At 38.5% G+C, this 27,558-nt stretch overlaps 1 protein-coding gene across 6 annotated transcripts in view; it reads left to right on the top strand.

Moving 5' to 3' along the window:
• The first annotated feature begins 774 nt into the window (after window positions 1-774).
• The window catches only part of LMLN (leishmanolysin like peptidase), a 135,052-nt gene continuing 108,268 nt past the window's right edge, over window positions 775-27,558 (top strand). The window contains exons 1-5 of one of the 6 annotated variants that reach the window (XM_082458604.1): window positions 775-2,893; window positions 23,488-23,585; window positions 24,218-24,248; window positions 25,135-25,217; window positions 25,715-25,838. In XM_082458604.1, coding sequence (XP_082314730.1) covers window positions 2,675-2,893; window positions 23,488-23,585; window positions 24,218-24,248; window positions 25,135-25,217; window positions 25,715-25,838 — 555 coding nt within the window. In that variant the 5' untranslated portion in view covers window positions 775-2,674. The remainder of the gene's footprint in view (window positions 2,894-23,487; window positions 23,586-24,217; window positions 24,249-25,134; window positions 25,218-25,714; window positions 25,839-27,558) is intronic. The other 5 variants (XM_082458600.1, XM_082458599.1, XM_082458603.1 and 2 more) reach the window with 5 other exon arrangements.

Consider the following 27,558-nt stretch of genomic DNA (forward strand, 5'->3'; position numbering starts at 1 on the left):
TAGGGGACTTCCCTGGTGGTCCAGTGGTAAAGAATCCGCCTACCAATGCAGGGGATGCAGGTTTGATCCCTGGTCGCGGAACTAAGATCACACATACCGCGGGGCAAGTAAGCTCGCGTGCCACAACTAGAGAGAAGCCCGTGCACCACAAGGAAGAGCCCGCACTAAGACCCGACACAGCCAAAAGACAAAGAAAATAAATATTAAAAAATAAGGGGGGTGGGGTGCTTCTCTGGTGGCTCAGTGGTTAAGAATCCACCTGCCAATGCAGGGGACATGGGTTTGAGCCCTGGTCCGGGAGGCTCCCACATGCCACGGAGCAGCTAGGCCTGTGCACCACAACTACTGGAGCCCATGCTCTGCAGCAAGAGAAGCCACCTCAATGAGAGGCCCGCGCACCGCAACGAAGAGTAGCCCCCGCTCACCACAACTAGAGAAAGCCCCTGCACAGCAACAGAGACCCAATGCAACCAAAAATAAATACATTTATAAAAAAATAAGGGGGGGGGGTGGTGCTTCTCTGGTGGTGCAGTGGTTAAGACTGCCTGCCAGTGCAGGGGACATGGGTTCAAGCCCTGGTCTGGGAAGATCCCATATGCTGTGGAGCAACTAAGCCCGAGTGCCACAACTACTGAGCCCGTGCGCCTAGAGCTCACGCTCCGCAACAAGAGAAGCCACCGCAATGAGAAGCCCGCGCACTGCAACTACAGAAAGACTGTGAGCAGCAACAAAGACCCAACGGAGCCAAAACAATTTAAAAAAAACACAAACAGCCAACATAAACTAAAGGTAACTACTTTGCTGTGCCAGTTAAGTAGATGTACTCTTGGGGATCATCGAATAGAGGAAGAGATGCTTGGGGGTGGTACTTCAGAAAAGGGAAATGGCACAAACATTGCGAAAGCAGAAGGCACTTGAACAATTTAACTGGGTTATGTAGTGACTGAAACCAATTGGAAGTAATTGGAAAGTAAGTCTAGAAAACTACCAGCTGCCAGGATTTTAGATAATAGTCTGTATTTTTTTTTTGGCTGCGCTGCCCATGACATGTCGGGGATCTTAGTTCCCCGACCAGGGATGGAACCCTTCCCCCCTGCAGTGGAAACACTGAGTCTTAACCACTGGACCACCAGGGAAGTTCTAACAATATTCTTGTATTAGAGTGTTACTGAAGAGCTTGAGTGACAGGTGACAAGATTCATATTTTAGAAAGATCCCTGTGGCAACCCAGCATAAACTGAAGGAAGGGAAAACCAGGTAGGCTTTGCAGTCTTAACTGAGATATTTGAGTACTGTAATAGAGCAGACTAAACATTAACCGAATGTTTAAACCAATTGATTGTAGAGAGGAGTCTTCAAAACTAACTTCCTAGCTTTGGTTGCTGAACGGGTAACAGTGCATTTACAAAGTTGGGGGACTAGGAGACGGTTGGGTGGGGGGAGTGAGAGCCTGTATTACGCTTTTCTGCTCCCATAGCGAGGTTTGGTCAGTGCAAAGGCAGTCCTCAAGCCAAAGTTACATTGGAGGAGTTGAATGTTTCACAGAAATGAACTTAAAACGGCTAGCATCTTGTCCTTTAGACTATTGAAACTGCCCCTCCACCAGCATGACACTGCCTTTACCCCTAGGAAACTGAAGATGACCGGTACCATTCTTTACTCACAATGCACAATTTCTTTGTGGTTTTGTGTAGACAGTACGTTATAAAGTGATAAATTTTGTTTGACATCCCAGCTTCCACTAGTTGTGGGATGATAGACACATCTAATGAATCTACTGGTAAAATGCCCCAACCATTTTTTTTTTTTTTTTAAAGTACATTATCTTCACCAATGAATTGTAAATTCTTGGGGATTTTCTGTTCTTTTTTTTTTTCTACTACAGTTCCTAGCATAGTAATTTACAATATTCAGTTCCTGGAATGACTGTTACAGCTCGGTGCTTTCAGTTCCTGGTTTTAATTCTTTGTTTCATGGGCCACAAGGAGATTTGTCCCAATTTCCAATTTCTTATAGTTCCTCACGGCTCAGTTTTTAAGGTAGTTGCCTTAATGGCAAGGATCTACCTAGTCTCCGGGGTTAATGCAGTTGCAATTCTTACATTCATAGAAGTTAAGGGATGGGGTTGAATAGTAAAGAACACATTTGATTTTACAGAAAATGACTTTCATTAAGTGGGTCTAACACGATACTGTAAATCAACTACACTTAAATTTTTTTAAAAAGTAGGTCTAGAATTGGTGACTCAGGATAAGTAAAAATGAAAATTACATTCCATTTACCTTTTATACAGAGAGCTAACCATAAAAGATTTTGCATGTATTTATATGTCTAAGCACCTGGCACCTAGTGAGTGCATATCTTTTCGGTGAATAACTGAATTAAAAAGTGAAAAACTGCCTCAGTAAGGACACCGACGTATCAACATCCCATTACCAACAGCACCCACTAGTCTTACCACAGCCCAACTCACGTGGGCCGCCAAGTGGCGTTTATTGGCCGGCTTCGCGCGAATGAGACGCGATGGACGTGAGGCAACTCTCGTCTTCCGCGGTGAACTTCTTATGGGTGACGCTAGCCAATCAAAAAGCACCTTTCCACCGCCAAGTCCCTCCACCTGCCTCGAGAGGCGAGGGGCGGGGCTGGCGATGGGCGCGGAGGCGTCACGTACTCCATGGTAACGACGCTCGGCCTGAAGATGGCGGCCGAGACGGGTGGAAGAGCGAGCTCCTCGGCTTCAGGCCGGAGCCCGAGCCGGTGGCACTGGAGCGGTTCTTTATGGGTCCGAGGCGTTTTACTCCTGTTGGGCGGGCTCCGGGCAATCGCTACATCTATTCCTGTCTCCTTGGGCAGTTCTCCTCCGTGCCGGCACCACGTTCCCTCTGAGTCTGAGGTAGGGCGACGGAGGGGCCCTGTGAGGGTAAAGTAATACGGGAGGCGATGGCATAGAGGATAGTGATTGGAACAAGGGGTACTGGAGGAGAAAGCGAGATTGGGCCAGAGACTGAACTCTTAGAGGGCTGGGACCTGCTATCAACTCCCTTCCTGCACCCAGCGAAGTGGCTCACTTAGGCACTCAGAACGTCATCAGTTTCCTGCGCGGAGGGTTGTGCTTATCAGGTAGTCCTAGAGCAAAGGTTTTCAAACTTGAACGGGCATCAGAATCACCTGAAGGACTTGTTCAAACACAGATTGCCGCTCCATTCCCTCCCTCTGCCCACTTCTGACTCATTAGATCTGGGATGGGGCCTCAGAATTTGCAGTTGAAGTTCCCAGATAGTTGATGATGCTGCTTGTCCAAGGACCTCACTTTGGGAACCACTGATCTAAAGGTTTGAGAAGAAATTGATAGGAGAGCTAGACAAAGGCACTGAAGGGATACTAGGGATTCTCTGGAGACAAAATTTAGGTTGATTTTCAAGTTACTTCATCACAATGCTTGCTTTACCCTGTTCTCCTGTCCTGGAAGTGCCTGCCTCCCTCCCATTACATTTTTATTCCTGTCTAAATTCTTTCATTCTGAGTTCCTTAACCTCAAGGCAGCCTGCTGAAACCACCCCCAGTAGAATGTTCTTTCCATTTCACAGTATGTCTTATCTGTACTCTCTTCTGGCACTTAACCAAGTTCCGCTATGTGGTGACGGTTTGTTTTCAGGCGTGTCTTGCCTTGTAGTTAAATTGTCTTTTTCCTTGGGATAAGGTTTGTGTCTTATACTTTGATTTCTCCACAGTACTTAGATCAGAGGAGGGAACACAATAATCAGTATTCTTTGAGGAAAGAAGACACAGTACCTGGGTCAGGGCTGCATGTTGTGATTGATTTTATAATTTGTCTTATTACTTTAACAAGAAAGATTAATCTAGAAATTTTCAGTTCAGCCCAGCATCTAAGACCATTCATTTTTGTGATAATTTCCAAAAATTTCTATGCATGCTGCTCATAACCGTATATGCCAGAATACTAAGTTTGGGGTTTGTGGCTGTATTACAGCTTTTATCATGACACTGCATTCTGGCTGAATTATTTTACTTTATTTTTTTTAGTCTCTTAGCAACTTGTAAGTTTATAATACAGTATTGTTGTCTATAATCACTATGTTGTACGTTAGATGTCCGGGACTTATCTACTAGTTGCAAGTTTGTACCCTTAAACATCTCCTCAGTTCCCCCCACCCACCTAGTGAATTCTTTTTAAAAGACATTCCCACAAAGCCCTGCACTTCTCTCTTTGAATTTAGATCAAAAGAAGAGAAAATAGTTCAGAGAACTGCAAAATCTCTGTACTAGAAGGAACCTTAATAGCTGTTTTCTTCTTGTGATTGTTGCCAGTGTACAAATCTCCTACTTATATTTGAACATTTCCACAAATAGGGAAGTTATCTCCAAAGGCAGCCCCTTTGCTTTTTGGAGAGATCATTGTTCTTCTTTTTATAGAGCTGAAAACACAGACGTTCCTGCTGGTCCAGTGGTTAAGACTCCGAGCTTCCACTGCAGGGGGCACGGCTTCAGTCCCTGGCGGGGAACTAAGATCCCGCATGCCGCATGGCACGGCCAGATATAATAAAAATATAGAGCTGAAAACTCCTCCTGAACCTTCCATCCACTGTTTTTATTTATGGCTCTTGACTGAACAAACTAAATAGTGATAGTGCTTCAGATATTCAAAGCAAGCTATTAAGTTCTTCTTGAGAGTTCATATTCCTAATAAATTTTACTAGTTCTTCATAGTGTGTGTAGTAGCAAGTCCTCCTAACCAATCTCTTTGCTTTGGCTTGGACACAAAGTATAGGCAAGTACTATTCATTGTAATACTAGTGACTGCACCTCTTAATTGCAACAGGAAATTACAGTAACTTTTTATTGGTAATGGTGGGGAACTACAAAACATTTTGACTCATATATCTTCTTCTCAACTAAAAACTCTACGTTTTGTTTTGTTTTTGTTTTTATTATCTAAATTAAAACAAACCCCAAAACAGAATAGTATAATGAACTCCCATGACCCTTCACCCAGCTTCAGCACTTAACAGTATTCTCTTATTTTGTTTCATATACTTCTACCCATTCCCCATTTTCCCACTGTTACTGTTACTTAAAAAAAATTTTTTGTAAGGTTTATATATACTGAAATGTAGCAAATGCAATCATGTATATTTATGTAAAACCCACAACCCTATCACAATATAGAACGTTTTCAAGTCTCCAGAAATTTCCCTCCTGTCCTGTGCCAGTCAGTCTCTCCCATCCACCCCAGGCGACTATTGTTCCTTTTTTCTTTTGATATTAGATTTAGATTTTACATCAAATTAGTTTTGCCTATTCTGGAACTGAGCTTATATCAATGCAGTTATATAATATGTAGTGTGATATGGTACATAACATTGGATTTTCCAATAGTAAATCAACCGTGCATTTTTGGAATAGACCCTACTTGGTTATGATGTATTATCCTTTTAATACACTTCTGAATTCAATTTGCTCATAGATTAAGGACTTTTGCATCTATGTTTATGAATGATGTTGGTTTATAGTTTCCTTTCTTAGTGAAGTTTTTGTTAGCTTTTTTTTTTGAATTTTTGAATTTTATTTAATTTATTTTTTTATACAGCAGGTTCTTATTAGTTATCTATTTTATACATATTATACATGTCAATCCCAATCTCCCAGTTCATCCCACCACCCACCCCCTGCCACTTTCCCCCGTTGGTGTCCATACATTTGTTCTCTACATCTGTCTCTCTATTTCTGCCCTGCAAACCGGTTCATCTGTACCATTTTTCGAGGTTCCATATATACACGTTAATATACGATATTTGTTTTCTCTTTCTGACTTACTTCACTCTGTATAACAGTCTCTAGATCCATCCACATCTCTACAAATGACCCAATTCCGTTCCTTTTTATGGCTGAGTAATATTCCATTGTATATATGTACCACATCTTCTTTATCCATTCGTCTGTCGATGGACATTTAGGTTGCTTCCATGACCTAGCTATTGTAAATAGTGCTGCAGTGAACATTGGGGTGCATGTGTCTTTTTGAATTACGGTTTTCTCTGGGTATATGCCCAGTAGTGGGATTGCTGGGTCATATGGTAATTCTATTTTTAGTTTTTTAAGGAACCTCCATACTGTTCTCCGTAGTGGCTGTACCAATTTACATTCCCACCAACAGTGCAAGAGGGTTCCCTTTTCTCCACACCCTCCCCAGCATTTGTTGTTTGTAGATTTTCTGATGGTGCCCCTTCAGATTGGTGTGAGGTGATACCTCATTGTAGTTTTGATTTGCATTTCTCTAATAATTAGTGATGTTGAGCAGCTTTTCATGTGCTTCTTGGCCCTCTGTATGTCTTCTTTGGAGAAATGTCTATTTAGGTCTTCTGCCCATTTTTGGATTGGGTTGTTTGTTTTTTTAATATCGAGCTGCATGAGCTGTTTATATATTTTGGAGATTAATCCTTTATCCGTTGATTTGTTTGCAGATATTTTCTCCCATCGTGAGGGTTGTCTTTTCGTCATGTTTCTTGTTTCCTTTGCTTTGCAAAAGCTTTGAAGTTTCATTAGGTCCCATTTGTTTATTTTTGTTTTTATTTCCATTAATCTAGGAGGTGGATCAGAAAAAATCTTGCTGTGATTTATGTCAAACAGTGTTCTTCCTATGTTTTCCTCTAAGAGTTTTATAGTGTCCAGTCTTACATTTAGGTCTCTAATCCATTTTAAGTTTATTTTTGTGTATGGTGTTAAGGAGTGTTCTAATTTCATTCTTTTACATGTAGCTGTCCAGTTTTCCCAGCACCACTTATTGAAGAGACTGTCTTTTCTATATTGTATATCCTTGCCCCCTTTGTCATAGATTAGTTGACCATTGGTGTGTGGGTTTATCTCTGGGCTTTCTATCCTGTTCCATTGATCTATATTTCTGTCTTTGTGCCAGTACCATATTGTCTTGATTACTGTAGCTTTGTAGTATAGTCTGAAGTCAGGGAGTCTGATTCCTCCAGCTCCGTTTTTTTCCCTCAAGACTGCTTTGGCTATTAGGGATCTTCTGTGTCTCCATACAAATTTTATGATTTTTTGTTCTAGTTCTGTAAAACATGCCACTGGTAATTTGATAGGGATTGCATTGAATCTGTAGATTGCTTTGGGTAGTATAGTCATCTTCACAATATTGATTCTTCCAATCCAAGAACATGGTATATCTCTCCATCTGTTTGTGTCATCTTTGATTTCTTTCATCAGTATCTTATAGTTTTCTGAGTACAGGTCTTTTACCTTCTTAGGTAGGTTTATTCCTAGGTATTTTATTCTATTTGTTGCAATGGTGAATGGGATTGTTTCTTTAATTTCTCTTTCTGATCTTTCGTTTTTAGTGTATAGGAATGCAAGAGATTTCTGTACATTAATCTTGTATCCTGCAACTTTACCAAATTCATTGATTAGCTGTAGTAGTTTTCTGGTGGCATCTTTAGGATTCTCTATGTATAGTATCATGTCATCTGCAAACAGTGACAGTTTTACTTCTTTTCCAGTTTGTATTCCTTTTATTTCTTTTCCTTCTCTGATTGCCGTGGCTAGGACTCCCAAAACTATGTTTTGGCAACATAACAAGTGGCAAGAGTGGCCATCCTTGTCTTGTTCCTGCTCTTAGAGGAAATGCTTTCAGTTTTTCACCATTGAGAATGATGTTTGCTGTGGGTTTGTCGTATGTGGCCTTAATGATGTTGAGGTAGGTTGCCTCTATGCCCACTTTCTAGAGAGTTTTTTTCATAAATCAATGTTGAATTTTGTCAAAAGCTTTTTCTGCATCTATTGAGATGATCGTATGGTTTTTATTCTTCAGTTTGTTAAAATGGTGTATCACATTGATTGATTTGTGTATATTGAAGAATCCTTGCATCCCTGGGATAAATCCCACTTGATCATGGTTTATGATCCTTTTAATGTGTTGTTGGATTCTGTTTGCTAGTGTTTTGTTGAGGATGTTTGCATCTATATTCATCAGTGATATTGGGCTGTAATTTTCTTTTTTTGTAGTATCTTTGTCTGGTTTTGGTATCAGGGTGATGGTGGCCTCATAGAATGAGTTTGGGAGTGTTCCTTCCTCTGCAAATTTTTGAAAGAGTTTGAGAAGGATGGGTATTAGCTCTTCTCTAAATGTTTGATAGAATTCACCTGTGAAGCCATCTGATCCTGGACTTTTGTTTGTTGGAAGATTTTTAATCACAGTTTCAATTTCATTACTTGTGATTGGTCTGTTCATATTTTCTATTTCTTCCTGGTTCAGTCTTGGAAGGTTATACCTTTCTAAGAATTTGTCCATTTCTTCCCAGTTGTCCATCTTATTGGCAGAGTTGCTTGTAGTAGTCTTTTATGATGCTTTGTATTTCTGTGGTGTCCGTTGTAACTTCTCCTTTTTCATTTCTAATTTTATTGATTTGAGTCCTCTCCCTCTTTTTCTTGATGAGTCTGGCTAAAGGTTTATCAATTTTGTTTATCTTCTCAAAGAACCAGCTTTTAGTTTCATTGATCTTTGCTCTTGTTTTCTTTGTTTCTCTTTCATTTATTTCTGCTCTGATGTTTATGATTTCTTTCTTTCTACTAACTTTGGGTTTTGTTTGTTCTTCTTTCTCTCGTTCCTTTAGGTGTACGGTTAGATTGTTTATTTGAGATTTTTCTTGTTTCTTGAGGTAGGCTTGTATTGCTATAAACTTCCCTCTTAGAACTGCTTTTGCTGCATCCCATAGGTTTTGGATCATTGTGTTTTCATTGTCATTTGTTCTAAGTGTTTTTTGATTTCCTCTTTGATTTCTTCAGTGATCTCTTGGTTACTTAGTAACGTATTGTTTAGCCTCCATGTGTTTCTATTTTTTATGTGTTTGTCCCTATAATTCATTTCTAATCTCATAGCGTTGTGGTCAGAAAAGATGCTTGACATGCTTTCAGTTTTCTTAAATTTACCGAGGCTTGATTTGTGACCCAAGGTGTGACCTATCCTGGAGAATGTTCTGTGTGCACTTGAGAAGAAACTGTAATCTGCTGTTTTGGGATGGAATGTCCTATAAATATCAATTAAATCTATCTGGTCTATTGTGTCATTTGCACTTTGTGTTTCCTTATTAATTTTCTGTCTGGATGATCTGTCCATTGGTGTAAGTGAGGTGTTAAAGTCCCCCAGTATTATTGTGTCACTGTCGATTTCCTCTTTTATAGCTGTTAGCAGTTGCCTTATGTATTGAGGTGCTCCTATGTTGGGTGCATATATATTTATACTTGTTATATCTTCTTCTTGGATTGATCCCTTGATCATTATGTAGTGTCCTTCCTTGTGTCTTGTAACGTTCTTTATTTTAAAGTCTATTTTATCTGATATGAGTATTGCTACCCCAGCTTTCTTTTGATTTCCATTTGTATGGAATATCTCTTTCCGTCCCCACACTTTCAGTCTGTATGCGTCCCTAGGTCTGAAATGGGTCTCTTGTAGACAGCATATACATGGGTCTTATTTTTGTATTCATTCAGTGAGCCTGTGTCTTTTGGTTGGAGCATTTAATCCATTCATGTTTAAGGTAATTATCGATATGTATGTTCCTATGACCATTTTCTTAATTGTTTTGGGTTTGTTTTTGTAGGTCCTTTTCTTCTCTTGTGTTTCCCACTTAGAGAAGTTCCTATACCATTTGTTGTACAGCTGGTTTGGTGGTGCTGAATTCCCTTAGTTTTTGCTTGTCTGTAAAGCTTTTGATTTCTCCATTGAATCTGAATGAGATTCTTGCAGGGTAGAGTAATCTTCGTTGTAGGTTCTTCCCTTTCATCACTTTAAATATATCGTGCCACTCCTTTCTGGCTTGTAGAGTTTCTGTTGAGAAATCAGCTGTTAACCTTATGGGAGTTCCCTTGTATGTTATTTGTCATTTTTCCCTCGTTGCTTTCAGTAATTTTTCTTTGTCTTTACTTTTTGTCAGTTTGATTACTATGTGTCTCGGTGTGTTTCTCCTTGGGTTTACCCTGCCTGGGACTCTCTATGCTTCCTGGACTTGGGTGGGTATTTCCTTTCCCATGTTATGGAAGTTTTTGACTATAATCTCTTCAAATATTTTCTCTGGTCCTTTCTCTCTCTCTTCTCCTTCTGGGACCCCTATAATGCGAATGTTGTTGCATTTAATGTTGTCCCAGAGCTCTCTTAGGCTGTCTTCATTTCTTTTCATTCTTTTTTCTTTATTCTATTCCATGGCAGTGAATTCCACCATTGTGTCTTCCAGGTCACTTATCCGTTCTTCTGCCCCAGTTATTGTGCTGTAGATTACTTCTAGTGTATTTTTCATTTCGGTTATTGTATTGTTCATCTCTGTTTGTTTGTTCTTTAATTCTTCTGGGTGTTTGTTCTTTAATTCTTCTAGGTCTTTGTTAAACATTTCTTGCATCTCCTCGATCTTTGCCTCCATTCTTTTTCCGAGGTCCTGGATCATCTTCACTATCATTATTCTGAATTCTTTTTCTGGAAGGTTGCCTATCTCCACTTCATTTAGTTGTTTTTCTGGGGTTTTATCTTGTTTCTTCATCTGGTACAAAGTCCTCTGCCTTTTCATTTTGTATATCTTTCTGTGAATGTGGTTTTTGTTCCACAGGCTGCAGGATTGTAGTTCTTCTTGCTTCTGCTGTCTGCCCTCTGGTGGATGAGCCTATCTAAGAGGCTTGTGCAAGCTTCCCAATGGGAGGGACTGGTGGTGGGTAGAGCTGGTTGTTGCTCTGGTGGGCAGAGCTCAGTAAAACTTTAATCCACTTGTCTGCTAATGGGTGGGGTTGGGTTCCCTCACTGTTGGTTGTTTGGCCTGAGGCGATCCAGCACTGGAGGCTACCCAGCTCTTTGCTGAAGCTAATGGTGGACTCTGGGAGGGCTCATGCCAAGGAGTACTTCCCAGAACTTCTGCTGCCAGTGTGCTTGTCTCCACAGTGAGCCACAGCCACACCCCGCCTCTGCAGGAGACCCTCCAACACTAGGAGGTAGGTCTCGTTCAGTCTCCCATGGGGTCACTGCTCCTTCCCCTGGGTCCCGATGCACACACTACTTTGTGTGTGCCCTCCAAGAGTGGACTCTTTGTTTCCCCCAGTCCTGTCAAAGTCCCGCAGTCAAATTCCGCTAGCCTTCAAAGTCTGATTCTCTAGGAATTTCTCCTCCTGTTGCCGGACCCCCAGGTTGGGAAGCCTGACGTGGGGCTCAGAACCTTCACTCCAGTGGTGGACTTCTGTGGTATAAGTGTTCTCCAGTTTGTGAGTCACCTACCCAGCAGTTATGGGATTTGATTTTATTGTGATTACGCCCCTCCTACTGTCTCATTGTGGCTTCTCCTTTGTCTTTGGATGTGGTCTATCTTTTTTGGTGAGTTCCAGTGTCTCCCTGTCGATGATTGTTCAGCGGTTAGTTGTGATTCCGGTGCTCTCGCAAGAGGGAGTGAGTGCACGTCCTTCTACTCTGCCATCTTCTTTGTTACCTTTTTAAAATCTTTATTTATTTATTTATCTATCTATCTATCTATCTATCTATCTATCTATCTATCTATCTATCTTCGGCTTTGGGTCTTTGTTGCTGAGCACAGGCTTTCTCTAGTTGCCGTGAGCAGGGGCTACTCTTCGTTGTGGTGCGCGGGCTTATCATTGCGGTGGCTTCTCTGTTGCAGAGCACAGGCTCTAGGCGCACGGGCCTCAGTAGTTGTGGTTTGCGGGCTCTAGAGTGCAGGCTTAGTAGTTGTGGCTCATGGGCTTAGTTGCTCTGCGGCATGTGGGATCTTCCCAGACCAGGGTTTGAACCCGTGTCCCCTGCATTGGCAGGCAGGTTCTTAACCACTGCGCCACCAGGGAAGTCTCTTTGTTAGCTTTTAAATTTATTTATTTATTTATTTTATGGCTGTGTTGGGTCTTCGTTTCTGTGCGAGCGCTTTCTCTAGTTGTGGCAAGAGGGGGCCACTCTTCATTGCGGTGCGTGGGCCTCTCACTATCACGGCCTCTCTTGTTGCGGAGCACAGGCTCCAGACGCGCAGGCTCAGTAACTGTGGCTCACAGGCCCAGCTGCTCCGCAGCATGTGGGATCCTCCCAGACCAGGGCTCGAACCCATGTCCCCTGCATTGGCAGGCAGATTCTCAACCACTGCGCCACCAGGGAAGCCCGCTTTGTTAGCTTTTAATAGCAGAATTATACTGGCCTTACATAATGAGTTGGGAAATTCTATCATGTATTTTCTAAAAGAAAATTTCTTCCTTAAATGTCTGGTATAATTCATAACTGAAACTGTCTGGATCTAGTGTTTTCTTTGTAGAGAGTTGTGGGTTTTTTTAATACTTTTATTGAGCTATAATTTATATACCATAAAATTCACCAACTTAAGTGTCCAATTACATGATTTTTATAAATTTACAGATCTACAGAACCATCACCACAGTCCAGTTTTAGAACATTTCCATCACCCCAGAAAGATCCCTTGTGCTCACTTACAGAAAACCCATGTTTTCACTTCTGGCCCCAAGAAACCACTATGTAGGGATAGATAAATCCAGTTTCTCTCATACAAGTCTGTTCATAGTATCCATTTGATCTTGTGTCAGTCTTGGTAACTTGTGTTTTGAAGGACTTTATTTCATCTGAATTGTTAAATGTATTCAAATAAAATTGTTCATAATAAATTATCCTTTTGATGTCTGTAGAATCTGAGTGATATCCATGCTTTCATTTCTAATGTGGTAATTTGGGTTTATTCTGTTTTATTCTAGTCCATTCTTTCTAGGGGCTTATTAAGTTTATTAATCATTTTATTTTATTTACAAATTTATTTATTTATTTATTTATTTTTGACTGCGTTGGGTCTTCGTTGCTGCACATGGGCTTTGTCTAGTTGCAGCGAGCGAGGGCTACTCTTCGTTGCAGTGCGTGGGCTTCTCATTGTGGTGGCTTCTCTTGTTGTGGAGCATGGGCTCGAGGCACACGGGCTTCAGTAGTTGTGGCACGCGGGCTCAGTAGTTGTGGCTCATGGGCTTAGTTGCTCCGCGACATGTGGGATATTCCTGGACCAGGGCTCGAACCCGTGTGCTCTGCATTGGCAGGCAGATTCTTTTTTTTTTTTAATTAATTAATTAATTTATTTATTTATTTATTTATATTTTTGGCTGTGTTGTGTCTTCGTCTCTGTGCGAGGGCCCTCCCCAGCTGCGGCAAGCGGGGGCCACTCCTCATCGCGGTGCACGGGCCTCTCACCATCGCGGCCTCTCTTGTCGTGGAGCACAGGCTCCAGACGCGCAGGCTCAGCAGCTGTGGCACACGGGCCCTGCTGCTCCACGGCATGCGGGATCCTCCTAGACCAGGGCTCGAACCCATGTCCCCTGCACTGGCAGGCAGACTCTCAACCACTGCGCCACCAGGGAAGCCCTGGCAGGCAGATTCTTAACCACTGTGCACCAACAGGAAAGTCCCTATTAATCATTTTAAATAGCCAACTGTTAGCTTTGGTAATTTTCTTTAATTATTGTTTTCTATTTCATTTTTTCCTGTTCTTTATTATTTTTCCTGTTCTTTATTATTTTTCCTTTCTACTTATTGTGGATTTACTTTGCTCATATTGTTAGGTGGAAACTTAGATCATTGTTTGTTTGTTTTTTTGTCTTTTTTGTTTTTAATGTTTATTTATTTATTCATTTATTTGGTTGCACCAGATCTTTGTTGTGGCAGGCAGCTTCCTTAGTTGTGACTCATGGGCTCCTTAGTTGAGGCTTCTGGGCTCCTTAGTTGTGGCACGTGGGCTTCTTAGTTGCAGCTTGCAGGCTCCTTAGTTACGGCAGGTGAACTCTTAGTTGTGGCATGCATGTGGGATCTACTTCCCTGACCAGGGATCGAACCTGGGCCCCCTGCATTGGGAGCATGGAGTCTTATCCACTGTGCCGCCAGGGAAGTCCCAGATCATTGTTTTTTAGCCTTTTTTTTCTTCTCTACCATAAACATTTAATGACCTGTATTTCTCTCAAAGTACAACTGTAGCTACATTCCACAGATTTTGACACATTGTATTTTAATTATCACTTCATTCAAAGTGATAATTCATTTATATTTTCCCTGGTAATTTCTTCTTTGATCCATGGATTATTAAAAATGTTTAAGATATAATTTCTAAATATGTGGTCCTTTTCTAGATATCTTATGGTTGTTGATTTCTAATTTAGCAAGTATCTTTTGTAAGATTTCAGTTCTTTGAAATTTGAGATTGATTTATTTATACCTCAGCAGATGCTGTATCCTGCTAAACTTTTCTGTGTACTAGTAAAGAATATATATTCTACAGGTATTGAGTGTAGCTTTCTATACATGTCAAAAAGGTGAGGTGATTGATGGTACACTTCAGATTTCTATATTCTTTTTTTATACAATTTTTAAAGGTTACATTCCATTTACAGTTATTACAAAATATTGGCTACAGATTTCTATATTCTTAAAATGTTTTGTCTAAGAGAGTCTTTAAAAATTTCTAAGATTATAAATGTTTTTTTTCTTCCTTTAGTTCTGTCAGCTTTTGCTTCATGGATTTTGAATCTATTGTTAGGTACATTCACATTTATAATTATGTATTTCTGAGGTATTAACCCCTTATTATTATAAAATATTACTCTTTATTTCTGGTGATACTCTCTGTCTTGAAGTCTGCTTTGCTGATATTAGTATAGCCATTTCACCTGGCTTACGATTAGAATTTTCCATCCTTTTATCGATACATTTCACTTGTCTGTGGGGGTTCGTGTGTGTGCTGTGTGTGTGTGTGTGTGTGTGTGTGTGTGTTTGCTTTAGGGATTACAATATGTATCTTTTGCTTATTACAAATATTTAATGTTAATATTGCCTTATCATTACTGACTGGGACCTTCATTATAATATTGAATAAGAGTGGTGAGAGTAGACATCCTTGCATTGTTCTTGATCTTAGGGGGAAAACATTCAGTCTTTCACTATTAAGAGTATTAGTTGGGGGCTTCCCTGGTGGCGCAGTGGTTGAGAGTCTGCCTGCCGGTGCAGGGGACATGGGTTCGAGCCCTGGTCTGGGAGGATCCCACATGCCGCGGAGCGGCTGGGCCCGTGAGCCACAATTGCTGAGCCTGCGCGTCTGGAGCCTGTGCTCCGCAAAAGGAGAGGCCATGATGGTGAGAGGCCCGCGCACCGCAGTGGGGAGTGGCCCCCGCTTGCCGCAGCTAGAGAGAGCCCTCGCACAGAGACGAAGACCCAACACAGCCATAAATAAATAAAAATAAATTTAAAAAAAAATTAAAAAAAAAAAAAGAGTGTGTGTGTACTTTAAAAAAAAAAAGAGTATTAGTTGCATGGAACACTACTCAGCTTTAAAAAAGAACAAAATTTTGCCATTTGCAGCAACATGGAGGAACTTGGAGGGCATTATGCTAAGTGAAATAAGTCAGACAGAGAAAGGCAGATACTGTATGATATCACTTATATGTGGAATCTAAAAAATGCAACAAACTAGTGAATATAACAAAAAGGAAGCAGACTCACAGATACAGAGAACAAACTAGTGGTTACCAGTGAGGGGGGTGAGAGGGGAGAACTACAAACTACTGAGTATAAGATAGGCTTAAGGATGTATTGTACAACACAGGGACTATAACCAATATTTTGTAATAATTGTAAATTGAAAGTAACCTTTCAAAATTGTATTAAAAAAATTTTTTTTTCTTTTTGGCTGCGTTGGGTCTTCATTGCTGCACATGGGCTTTCTCTAGTTGTGGTGAGCAGGGACTACTCTTCATCGCAGTACGCGGGCTTCTCATTGAGGTGACTTCTCTTGTTGTGGAGCATGGGCTGTAGACTCATGGGCTTCAGTAGTTGTGGCACATGGGCCCTAGAGCACGCGGGCTTCAGTAGTTGCGGCACGTGGGTTCAGTAGTTGCCGCGCATGAGCTTCAGTAGTTGTGGCATGCAGGCTTAGTTGCTCCGCGGCATGTGGGATCTTCCTGGACCAGGGATTGAACCTGTGTCCCCTGTATTGTCAGGCAGATTCTTAACCACTGTGCCACCAGGGAAGTCCCTATAAAAAATTTTCATGCAAAGAAAAGTATTAGTTTGTAGATTTTTGGTAGATGTGCCTTACCAGGTTAAGAAAATTACTTTTTGTTCCTAGTCTGCTGACAGTTTTTGTCATGAATGGGTGTTGAATTTTATTAAATGTCTTTTCTGCATCAATTGTTATAATCATGTAGCTTTTTTTTTTTTGTTCTGTTGATATTGTGAGTTACATTGATTGATTTTTTGAATGATGAACTAGCCTTGCATCCCCTTGAGATAAAACCCCACTTGATCATGATGTATTACCCTTTTTACATTTTGCTGGATTTCATTTGCTAGTGTTTTTTTGATGATTTTGCATATGTATTCATTAAGGATATTGGTTTGTACTTGGTTTTTTTTCCTTCTGTAGCTTTGTTGGGATTGGTATTAAGGTAATGCTGACCTTATAGAATGAATTGGGAAATATTTCTTCCTCTTCTACTTTCAGAAAGAGTTTGTATACAAGCAGTATTGTTTTTTCCTTAAATGTTTAGTAGAATTCATGAGTGGAGGTATCTCAGCCTGGAATTTTCTTTATTGGAGTGTTATAAACTATGAACTTATTTTCTTTAATAGATATTGGACTATTCAGGTTATCTATTTCTTCTTGATTGTGTTTCGGTAAGTCATATCTTTCAAAGAATTTCATTTCATCAGAGTTGCCAAATTTATGGAAATACAGTTTTCTTAATGTTCCCATTTGATCTTTTAAATGTCTGTAAAGGGTTCTGAGTTACCAGTTCTAATGTGTCAAGGGTTTTCCACACATCACCAAACCACTCTCCAACACCAGGTGAGTGTCCCACAATTCATGTCAATTCTGACACTGCCTACCCAGAGATAGCATCAGATTACACAGGTTAAGAGTTCAGACCTACAGCATTGCCCCTTCTCCCCTATTTGATCCAATGTAAGTCCAGGTGGTTACCTGTGCTTCTGACCAACCAGCTATCGGAAGTTCCAACAACCCCCTCTTTGGTTTTGATTAATTTGTTAAAGAGGTTCACAGAGCTCAGAGAAAATTTTTACTTACTAGATTACTGGTTTATTATATGAGGATGTAGCTCAAGAACAGTCAGATGGAAGAGATGTATAGGGCAACATATGGAGAAAGGGCACAGAGCTTCTGTGCTTTCTGAGCATGTCACTCTCCCGGAATCTCCATGTGTTCACCACCCTGGAAGCTCTCCAAACCCCATCCTTTCGGGTTTTAGGTAGGCATTACATAGATATAATTGATTAAATCATTGGGCATTGGTGGTTGAACTTGATCTCCAGCCCCTCTCCTCTCCTCAGAGGTTAGAGGGGGTGGGAAGGACTGAAAGTTCCAATCTTCTATTCACATGCTTGGCTCCACTGGTAACCAGTCTCCACCCTTAGGTGCTTCCAAAAGTTACCTCATTAACATGACAAAAGACACCTGATCACTTTTATCATTTAGGAAATTCCAGAGGTCTTAGGAAATTCCAAAAATGGGGCAAAGACCAAATATATATATTTTATTATAAATCACAGTATCACAGTCTGTAAAGTCTACAGTGATATGCCCTGTTTCATTCTTGATATTGGTAATTGGTATCATCTCTCTTAGTCTGCTTAGAGATATATCAATTGTATTGATCTTCTCAAAGAACCGCCTCTTGGTTTCATTGATTTTTCTCTATCATTTTTCTGTTTTCCATTTAATTGATTTCTGTTCTTTATTATTTACTTTCTTCTGCTTTCTTTGAGTTTAATTTGCCCTTCATTTTCTAGTTTCTTAAGGTGGAAGCTTAGGTCATTAGTTTGAGATTATTTTTTCTAATATAAGTATTTAAAGTTATAAATTTCTAATCACTAATTACATCACACAAATATTAATTGCTTGTAATCTTATTATCATTCAATTAAAAATATTTTCTGATCTCCTTTGTGACTTCATCTTCAACCTAAGAATAATTTAAAAGTTTGTTGTTCGGGAATTCCCTGGCGGTTATGACTCCAAGCTTTCACTACAGGGGGCACAGTGAATCCCTGGTCTGGGAACTAAGGTCCCGAAGGCCTCGTGGTGCGGCACAAAAAAAAAAAAAAAATGTTGTTTGATTTTCTAATATTTGGAGATTTCCCAGTTATCTTTCCCTAATTGCATTTTAGTTTAATTTAGTTATGGATAGCAAACATCCTTTGTATGATTTCAGTTTTTTGTATTACTTAAGGATTGTTTTATAGTAAAAAATGTTTTATAGCCAAAAATCTAACCAGGTTAACATTCTGTGTGTACTTGAGAAGAATGTACATTCTGCTGATGTTGGGGCAGGTGGTTCTATAAATGTCATTTAGGTCAAGTTAGTTGTAGTGCTGCTCAGGTCTCCCATGTCCTCACTGATTTTCTGTCTACTTGTGTTGATTACTGAGATAGGAATGTTGAAGTCACCAGCTATAATTGTGGATTTGTTTATTTCTCCTTTCAGTTTTTAGTTTTTGCTTCACGTATTTTGCAGCTCTGCTGTTAGGTGTTTACACATTTTACATTGTTATTTTTTTGGTGAATTGACCCATTTAGCATTACATACTGCCCTCTCTTTATTCCTGGTAATTAATACTCCTTGTTTTGAAATACACTTTGTCTAATACTAATATAGGCACTCTGGCTTTCTTTTGATTAGTCTTTACATGATGTGTGTTTTTCCATCCTTATACTCTCAATTTCTGTGTCTTTATAGTTAAAATGGACTTCTTATAGATAGCAAATAGTTGCATCTTGCTCTGTCTAGTCTGACAGTCTCTCCTTTCTAACAAGAATGTTCAGTCCTTTTACATTTAATGTTTACATTTAATGTGATTTTTGACATGGTTGGGTTTGGATTGGCAGTTTAGCTATTTTTTTTCTTTGTTTCACTTGACTGCTTGTGCCTTCTGTTTTTTAGTATTCTGTTTTAAGTCCTTTGTTTACTTTTTAGCTATATCTCATTGCTTTACTTTTTAAATTGAGGTGTAATTAACCAACAATAAAATGCAATATATTTTTGAATGTTTGCTCTATTGATTATAATATATATCTTGAATTTATGACATCTACTTAAAGTTTATAGCCATGTTAAATATGGGAACTTTTCAACAGTATAGTGTCACTATTTCCTTGTCCTTTTGCTATTACCGTAATATATAATAACTCTACATATATTATAAATCTCACAATTGCAATTTTATAATTTTAGTTTTAAACAGTTAATGTCTCTAAAGAAATGAAAAGAAGAAAAGAAATATGTGTATAATTCTGTTGAACGTCTCCAAACCACCCCAGGTTTGGTGATTTGCTGGAATGACTCACAGGACTCAGCATATAGTTGTACTCACAGCTAAGATTTATTACAGTGAAAGGATACATATCAAGCACAATCAGTGAAAAGAAAAGGCTCCTGGAGCAAAAACTGAAGGAAACCGGACACAAGCTTCTGATGAAATAAAATGTGTATTTTAAGGCAGGACAAGAAAATTTAAACATAAAGTTCTGTCTCTGTGTCTGTTTGGGCCTCCTCCCTCCCTCCTTGTGTGCATCTGAATTACACATTAAACAGACCTCCTCAAAGATGGGAATGCCTGCTGGACCGTAAAGATCAATTTTTTTCCCTTTCTTCTGGCACTAGCAATGTAATTTCTTAAAAGAATACCATTCTTTCCCAACTCTGTAGGGGGCCGTAGTGACTTACTGTTCTCTTTGCCTTTGTACGTGCTTACCTGGACTATATATCTTTGGTGAACTTTATGTAAAATATCAGTATGTCATTTTGATGTATGATTCTTTGTCTTGAGAATGTATATGACTGTGCCTTTGACTTCTAACAGGCATAACAGTTCTCAGAACTTCTGAGAGTCTATCTCCCAGGTTATAATCCTCAGTTTGGCCCAAATTAAATACACTTTTCTCTTCTTAACTTGATTGTTAGTTGAATTTTTGTTGACATTTCCAAGAGTCCTCTCCTAGTGGAGTCACATAGGACATGCTTAATCCGTTTAGCAGTAACTTGTAAGAACAAGCACAAATTGTCTACAGGGAAGCTCGTCTGAGTCTAGGAGTCCAGGGTTTTTATTGGAGATTGGTCATGTAGGCACAGTTTCAGTCACTAACATTCCTGACTCTGAGAAGTAAACAGATGTTCAGCATAAACTGTATTATTTCTATTAACAGCTTGGGCACAATGAGACTGCCTTATTGCTTAGGGAAGTTTTATGTCAGTGTAGGGACTGTTTACCATTCAAATTCCGGGACCAGTGAAAGGTCAAACTTGCAAGCAGGTCTTTCTAAAGATAGTAGTCTTAGGCCTGCTATGTTAACTGTTTTCTACACAATAGACTTTTGTATTTACTTACCTATCATTTCCACTTGTCCACATTCCTTCCTACAGATCTTGTATATACTGAATGTTTGTGTTCCCCCAAAATTCATATGTTGAAAGCCTAACTCTCAATATAATGGTTAGGAGATGGGGTCTTTGGTAGATGATTAGGTCATGAGGGCAGAACCCTTATGAATGAGATTAATACCCTTATGAAAGAGCTCCTTGCCCCTTCTGCCAGAGGGTACAACCAGACTATGGCCTTAAGAAACAAGAAGTGGGCCTTCACCAGGCACCCAGTCTTCTGGCACCTTGATCTTGGACTTGTCAACCTCCAGAACTGTGAGAAGTAAATTTCTGTTGTTTGTTAGCCACCCAGTTTATGGTATTTTGTTATAGCAGCCTGAACTGAGACAAGATCCAAGTTACCCTCTAGTGTCATTTCCATTACCATGAAGAACTTCCATTAGTGTTTCCTGTAGTGGAGGTCTGCTGGTGATGAATTCTCTCAATTTTTGTTTATCTGAAATATCTTTATTTCCTCTTCATTTTTGAAGGGTAGTTTCATTGGAGATAGACTTCAGTATTGAACATCTTTCTTTTAGCACTTTAACTATTTGTTCCATTGTCTTCTCATCTTCATTTTTTTTTTAATTAAAGACTATTTTTTTTTAATTTATTTATTTATTTTGGCTGTGTTGGGTCTTTGTTGCTACGTGCGGGCTTTCTCTAGTCATGGCGAGTGGGGGCTACTCTTCGTTGAAGTGCGCAGGCTTCTCATTGCGGTGGCTTCTCTTGTCGTGGAGCATGGGCTCTAGGCACATGGGCTTCAGTAGTTGTGGCATGTGAGTTCAGTAGTTGTGGCTTGCGGGCTCTGGAGTGCAGGCTCAGTAGTTGTGGCGCACGGGCTTAGCTGCTCCGCGGCATGTGGGATCTTCCCGGACCAGGGCTCAAACCTGTGTCCCCTGCATTGGCAGGCAGATTCTTAACCACTGCACCACCAGGGAAGCCCTTAAAGACTATTTTTTAAAAGCAGTTTTAGATTCACTGCAAAATTGTGAAGAAGGTACAGAGATTTCCCAAATACTCTGTTCCTCCTCACATGCATAGACTCCCCTATTATCAACATCCCCAACCAGAGTGGTACTTTTGTTATAATTGATGAAACTATATTGACATATCATAGTCTCCCAAAGTCCATAGTTTACATTAGGATTTACCCTTCGTGTTGTACATTCTATGGGTTTGGACAAATGTATAAAGACATGTAGCTATCATTACAGTATCATACAGGGTAGTTCCACTGCCCTCAAAAAATCCTCTGTGCTCTATTAATCCCCCACCCCTCCATCCATGGCAAACACTGATCTTTTTACTGTGTCCATAGTTTTGCCTTTTCCAGAATGTCATATAGTTGGAATCATATAGTATGTAACCTTTTCAGATTGGCTTATTTCACTTACTGATATGCATTTAAGGTTCCTCCATGGCTTTTCCTGGCTTAATAGCTCATCTTTTTAGCTCTGAATAATATTCCATTGTCTGGATGTACCACTGTTTATTTATACACTCACCTCTTGAAGAACATCTTAGCTGCTTCTAAGTTGTAGCAATTATGAATAAAGCTGCTATAAACATCATGAACAGGTTTTTGTTTGGAAATAAGTTTTTAACTCATTTGTGTAAATACCAAAAAGCATGATTGCTGGGTGGTTATGGTAAAAGTATGTTTAGTTTTGTAAGAAACTGCCAAACTGTCTTCCAAAGTAGCTGTACATTTTGCATTCCCACCAGCAATGAATGAGAGTTCTGTTGCTCCACATCCTTGGCAGCATTTGGTATCATATGTGTTCCAGATTTTGGCCATTCTAATAGGTGTATAGTGATATCTTGTTGTTTTAATTTGCATTTCCCTGATGACATATAATGTGAAACGTCTCTTCGTATGTTTACTTGCCATCCATATACCTTCTTTGGTGAGGTGTCTATTAAGGTTTTTGGCCCATGTTTTACTTGGGTTGTTCATTTTCTTTTCCTTTCTTTTGGCCGCGCTGGGCATGGCATGTGGGATCTTAGTTCCCCGAAAAGGGATCGAACCTGGGCCCTCTGCATTGGAAGCGCAGAGTCTTAACCACTGGACCGCCAGGGAAGTCTCTCATTTTCTTACTGTTGAGTTTTAAGAGTTCTTTGTATATTTTGGATAATAGTCCTTTATCAGATTTGTCTTTTGCAAATACTTTCTCCCAGTCTGTGGCTTGTCTTCTTATTCTCTTGATGTTAACCTTCATTGAGCAGAAGTTTTTAATTTTAATAAAGTTGAAATTATCAATTATTTAATTCATGGATCATACCTTTAGTGCTGTATCTAAAAAGTCATCACTGTATCCAAGGACATCTGGTTTTTCTCCTGTGGTATCTTCTAAGAGTTTTATATAGTTTTGTGTTTTACATTTTAGGTCTATAATCCATTTCGAGTTAATTTTTCTGAAAGATGTAAGGTCTGTCTCCAGATTCATTTTTTTTTTCCCCATATGACTATCCAGTTGTTCCAGCACCATTTGTTGAAAAGACCATCTTTGTTCCATTGTATTGCCTTTTTTCCTTTGTCAAAGATCAGTTGAATGTACTTATGTGAGCCTATTTCTGGGCTCTCTGTTCTGTTCCATTGGTCTATTTGTTATTTCTTTTGCCAGTACCACACTGTCTTGATAATGTAACTTTATAGTAAATCTTGAAGTCAGGTAGTGTCAGTCTTCCAACTTTGTTTTTTTCTTCAACATTTTGTTGGCTATTCTTGGTCTTTTGCCATCTGTATAAACTTTGGAATTAGTTTGTTGATATGCACAACATAACTTGCTGGGATTGTGATTGGGATCGCATTGAATCTATAGATGAAGTTGGGAAGAACTGACATCTTGATAATATTGAGTCTTCCTATCCATGAGCATGAACTGTCTCTCAATTTATTTAGTTCTTGTATTTTTTCTGGGTATTACACTTGGAATTTAGTTTACTGATTTTAAGTTGGGACCTCAATTAGCTAATCTATACATTTTTTTCAAATCTGTTCCTTTTTCTCAGGTCATAAATAAGGTCCATCTTAAGGCAAATCATGTTGTAAAAAGAGATGTTAATGAACATTTAAGAATCAAGACTGTCTATGATAAAAGTATTGAAGAGTAAGTACACCATTATTTGTCATCTTTTTTATTAAGAATCAAACTATTGAAAATATTTTCATCTGTTACCTGGAATTCCATAAATAGAACTAGATGCTAATGCACCCTCAAAATGGAATTAAGCTAAATATGCTTTTTAGTTTAGAAAGATGAAGGCCATGGGATATGATTTAAATCTATACATCATGAATAATTTAAACACACCAGTGTATATCTACTTATGTGGTCAATAACAGACCTGGAAGGCACTTAAGTACTTGGAGGAACAATAAGACAAAATACTAATATATACAATAATAATAACATTTACAAAATTATTAACCAGAGAGATGATATAGCCTAATTTTTAATTTAGAGTAAGAGGGTGTCCAGAAAAGAGATAAATTATGAATCTGTAGTAGTTTATGAAGAGCTATTGGGAGTAGCTGATGTCTTTCCCTGTCTTTAACTTCCCAAATGAATGAGACAGTATGTGATCAACTGTGAAATGCTCACTGAAATTTAGAGGGACTGATATGGCATGCTTCCACAAAGCATTCCTTGGGACTCCTGCCATTTGTATTCTGAACAAAAATGAGACAGTGGTTTGCCCTCAGCATGGCAATCTTTATGTTTTATGTCATCATTTTCAGGTTGCTCCCTGAGAAAAGACACCTTGTAAAGGTATGTAATAAATACTCATAGCTTGAATTGGACACTTAAAATGGTGCATTTTATTGTATGTAAATTTTACTTCAGTAATGAAAAACTTACACATGACTATTTTGTGAATGACTGAATAAAAGGTGTTGGTAGTGAATGTATTTCTCATTATCACCAAGGTGTTTTTGTGATGCACTCACTAAAACTTTGTTCATATTTGATATTAAGTTAGTCTTCTCATTTTATAATTTGATATTAAATCATTCTCATTTTTTTACTTGTCCTCTTAAGTTTTAGGGGAGCAGAGCATGCTTAGAATAGGATGAAAAAGACGATGTTTTAAAAACATTGAGAACACTATTCTCTTGGTGGAAATGCTCATTCTCCTGAAGATTAATTGGCCTGATAGTATGAAATGCCAAGGTCATTTATAGAGGTGCTAGCCTCATAAGTTTTTTAACTGTTACAGAGGCACACACACACACATTAAGCCAATTCATTATGGGCCACAGAAATGGGTGAGGCTAAAGTAGATCTTCTAAATATAAGATTTTCTTAACATAAACTACCTTCATGTTGGAATAATCTAAATCAGTCTCAAATTTAAAGTAAGATTAATAGTTGCAATTTATATTTTATAGTATTCTATTTAAATGGGGTAGGGAAGGAACTTTCTGGTGTTCTTTCCTCCAAACTAAACTAGAAAATGAGGAAATTCCTTTGCTCCTAGACTCAGTCTTTCCCCAGCCCTAGTCACACAACCTTTGACTAGTACCTATATTCCAGAATTATAAGGCTTTTTCCTTCTTTCCCCTTAGTCGTTAATATCCTATGCTTACTTGTTTTAAATATAGTTTATCTTTTAGCTGTAATTCTGACTGGTTTTTTTTTTCCAACTTTTATTTAGACCAAACTTTTTCCACAAGCTGTTTCTTATTTAGAGAAGACTTTTCAGGTTCGTAGACCTGCGGGCACCATATTACTTAGTAGGTATGTCACATTACACACAGGTCATTTTCTTCAGTTGTTTAGTACTCTGCCCTCCCCATTCTGTCAGTATGGCAAATTGTGAGCTTTATACTGGAGTATTTTATTATGCTGGTTCCTGGAGACCAAACTGTAAGATATTTAAAAAGAATAAAAGAGCATCTGTTGGGTAATCATTCTTTCCCCGATTTTCCATTATGAGGTGACCCACTGGATCTTTTCCTTGGGTGTAGTTGTACCCTTTTTCCCATATCCCCTTCCTTCCTCCTTCATGTGTACAGTATTGGCTTTTGAAGTATTTGAGTGTTTGAAAACCCAGATCAGAAGGATTTGCCACGGAACCAAAATTCTTTCTTAGACTACTTTTCTAACTAAAATAGTAACTATTATAAATGAACTAAATATAGCAGCTACTAGTTTTTTTATAATGTTTTAACTGCTGTGAACTCATCTTAATTTTTTTTTCTGTAATTAAACTTTGATGTACAAATGAACTGAAGACAATGTGCAACGAACCAATACCAATACCTACGGAAGGAAAATGATCACCATAGATGCTGTACTGAGGAATGTGCAGAGCATACAAAATGTGGCCCCGTTATAGTACCTGAGGAGCACCTCCAGGTATTTCACCCTGCTCTTAGCAATGTTCTTAGTCTTTAGGATAAACTTTTGACAGATTTTCAATCTGTGATTGTCACTAAGAAGATTTTACAGACTTAAGTTCAAAAGCTTCATTCTCTACCAAAAGCAATCACAGTTAGGTGTGCTGATTTTATTCTTTCATTGGTTTTCAAGTGAATTTAATTATTTTTTTCTTTTTTCAATTAATCTCTGGGGCTGCTGAATCATTTCTGCTTAGGACTTTATCTTTGCCCTCCAAAACATCTTTTAGCAACTATATACCTCAGAATTTTTAAAGGGCAATTTAACATTATCTCTTCAAATAAAAATAATGTGTATGCTTTAACCCAACCTGGAAATGTATTCCATAAAAATACTTATAACTATGTAATATATGTTCAAGGATATTCTTTGCAAAACTATAAATATGCCTATATTAATATTAGTTAAGTTATGGCATAACCACATAATGGAGCACTACACAGCTGTTAAAGAATGAAGTAGAAGGACTCCCCTGGTGGTCCAGCGGGTAGGACTCTGTGCTCCCAATGCAGGGGGCCCAGGTTCAATCCCTGGTTGGGGAACTAGATCCCATATGCATGCCGCAACTAAGAGTCTGCATGCCACAACTAAGATCCGGTGCAGCCAAAATAAATACACAAATATTAAAAAAAAAAAAGAACGAAATAGATCTTTATATACTGATTTGGAAAGATAGTTAAGCTTTTAAATGGAAAAAAAATAGTTGTAAATCAGTAAGGGTAGTTAGTCTATTTCATTTAAAAATTAAAAATTATCATCAATTATTCAGCTTTCAATAAAGCTGAAATAAAAGCATAAAAAATAAAAATAAGAAGTGTATATACACATATAAAAAATTATGAAGTGATCTGGAGATATATGTATATTAAAAAATCTGGAGACATTAAAATTTTAATGGTTTTCATTGAGTTGGATTATGGGGGGCTTTTATTTGGTAACTTATACATTTTTGTAATGTTCTAATTTTTCATATTAAGCATCTATTATTTGTATCAGAAAAAATATAAAAATTTTAAATGCATAAACCAGAAAGCCAATTTATAGCTATATTTTGGAAAATATGATTATTGCTTTAGCTGCTTTTCTCTACTGAGCTGTGTTCTCTCATTACTTTTAGAAAATGAATACATTATTAAACATTGACTTTGTAAGCAAAATTAAGCATATAGTTGAAGTTTACTTTATAATTTTTTTCTCAGAGTATTTGAAGCTCACTAAAGGCTTTTAGAACCCTGTGTATTGGCACTAATACAGCTAACTTACTCAGCTTCCATTTCTTTTATCAAATTTCTTGAAAGCATAGAGGGTTTTGGGAACATGTTTAAAAATTAAAACAACTTGTTAATTACATATTTATCTCTTTTCCTAAGACATTTAGAGATATTTCCTAGACATTTTAAGGCACATTTCTTTGCTTTTTTTCTAAGGTATTTTTGTTTTTATTCTTTTGGCTTTTTCAAATTCTGCTTTCTACTTATCTTCTTGGGGGTCCTGATTTTTTTTTTTTTTTAAATAAATGAGAGATCATTTGAAAGAATGCTATTAAATCACAGCTTTTCTTAATATCAACTATTAATAGATTAAAGTAATTGAATTTTAAAATTATAAATACATGTATTAGAGAAACAAGAGTAAACAATGTAATGAAATGAGAATTTCTGTCTTTTCTCTCTCTACA

Source organism: Balaenoptera physalus (genome assembly GCF_965194825.1).
Source record: "Balaenoptera physalus genome assembly, chromosome: 4".
Lineage (NCBI taxonomy): Eukaryota > Metazoa > Chordata > Mammalia > Artiodactyla > Balaenopteridae > Balaenoptera > Balaenoptera physalus.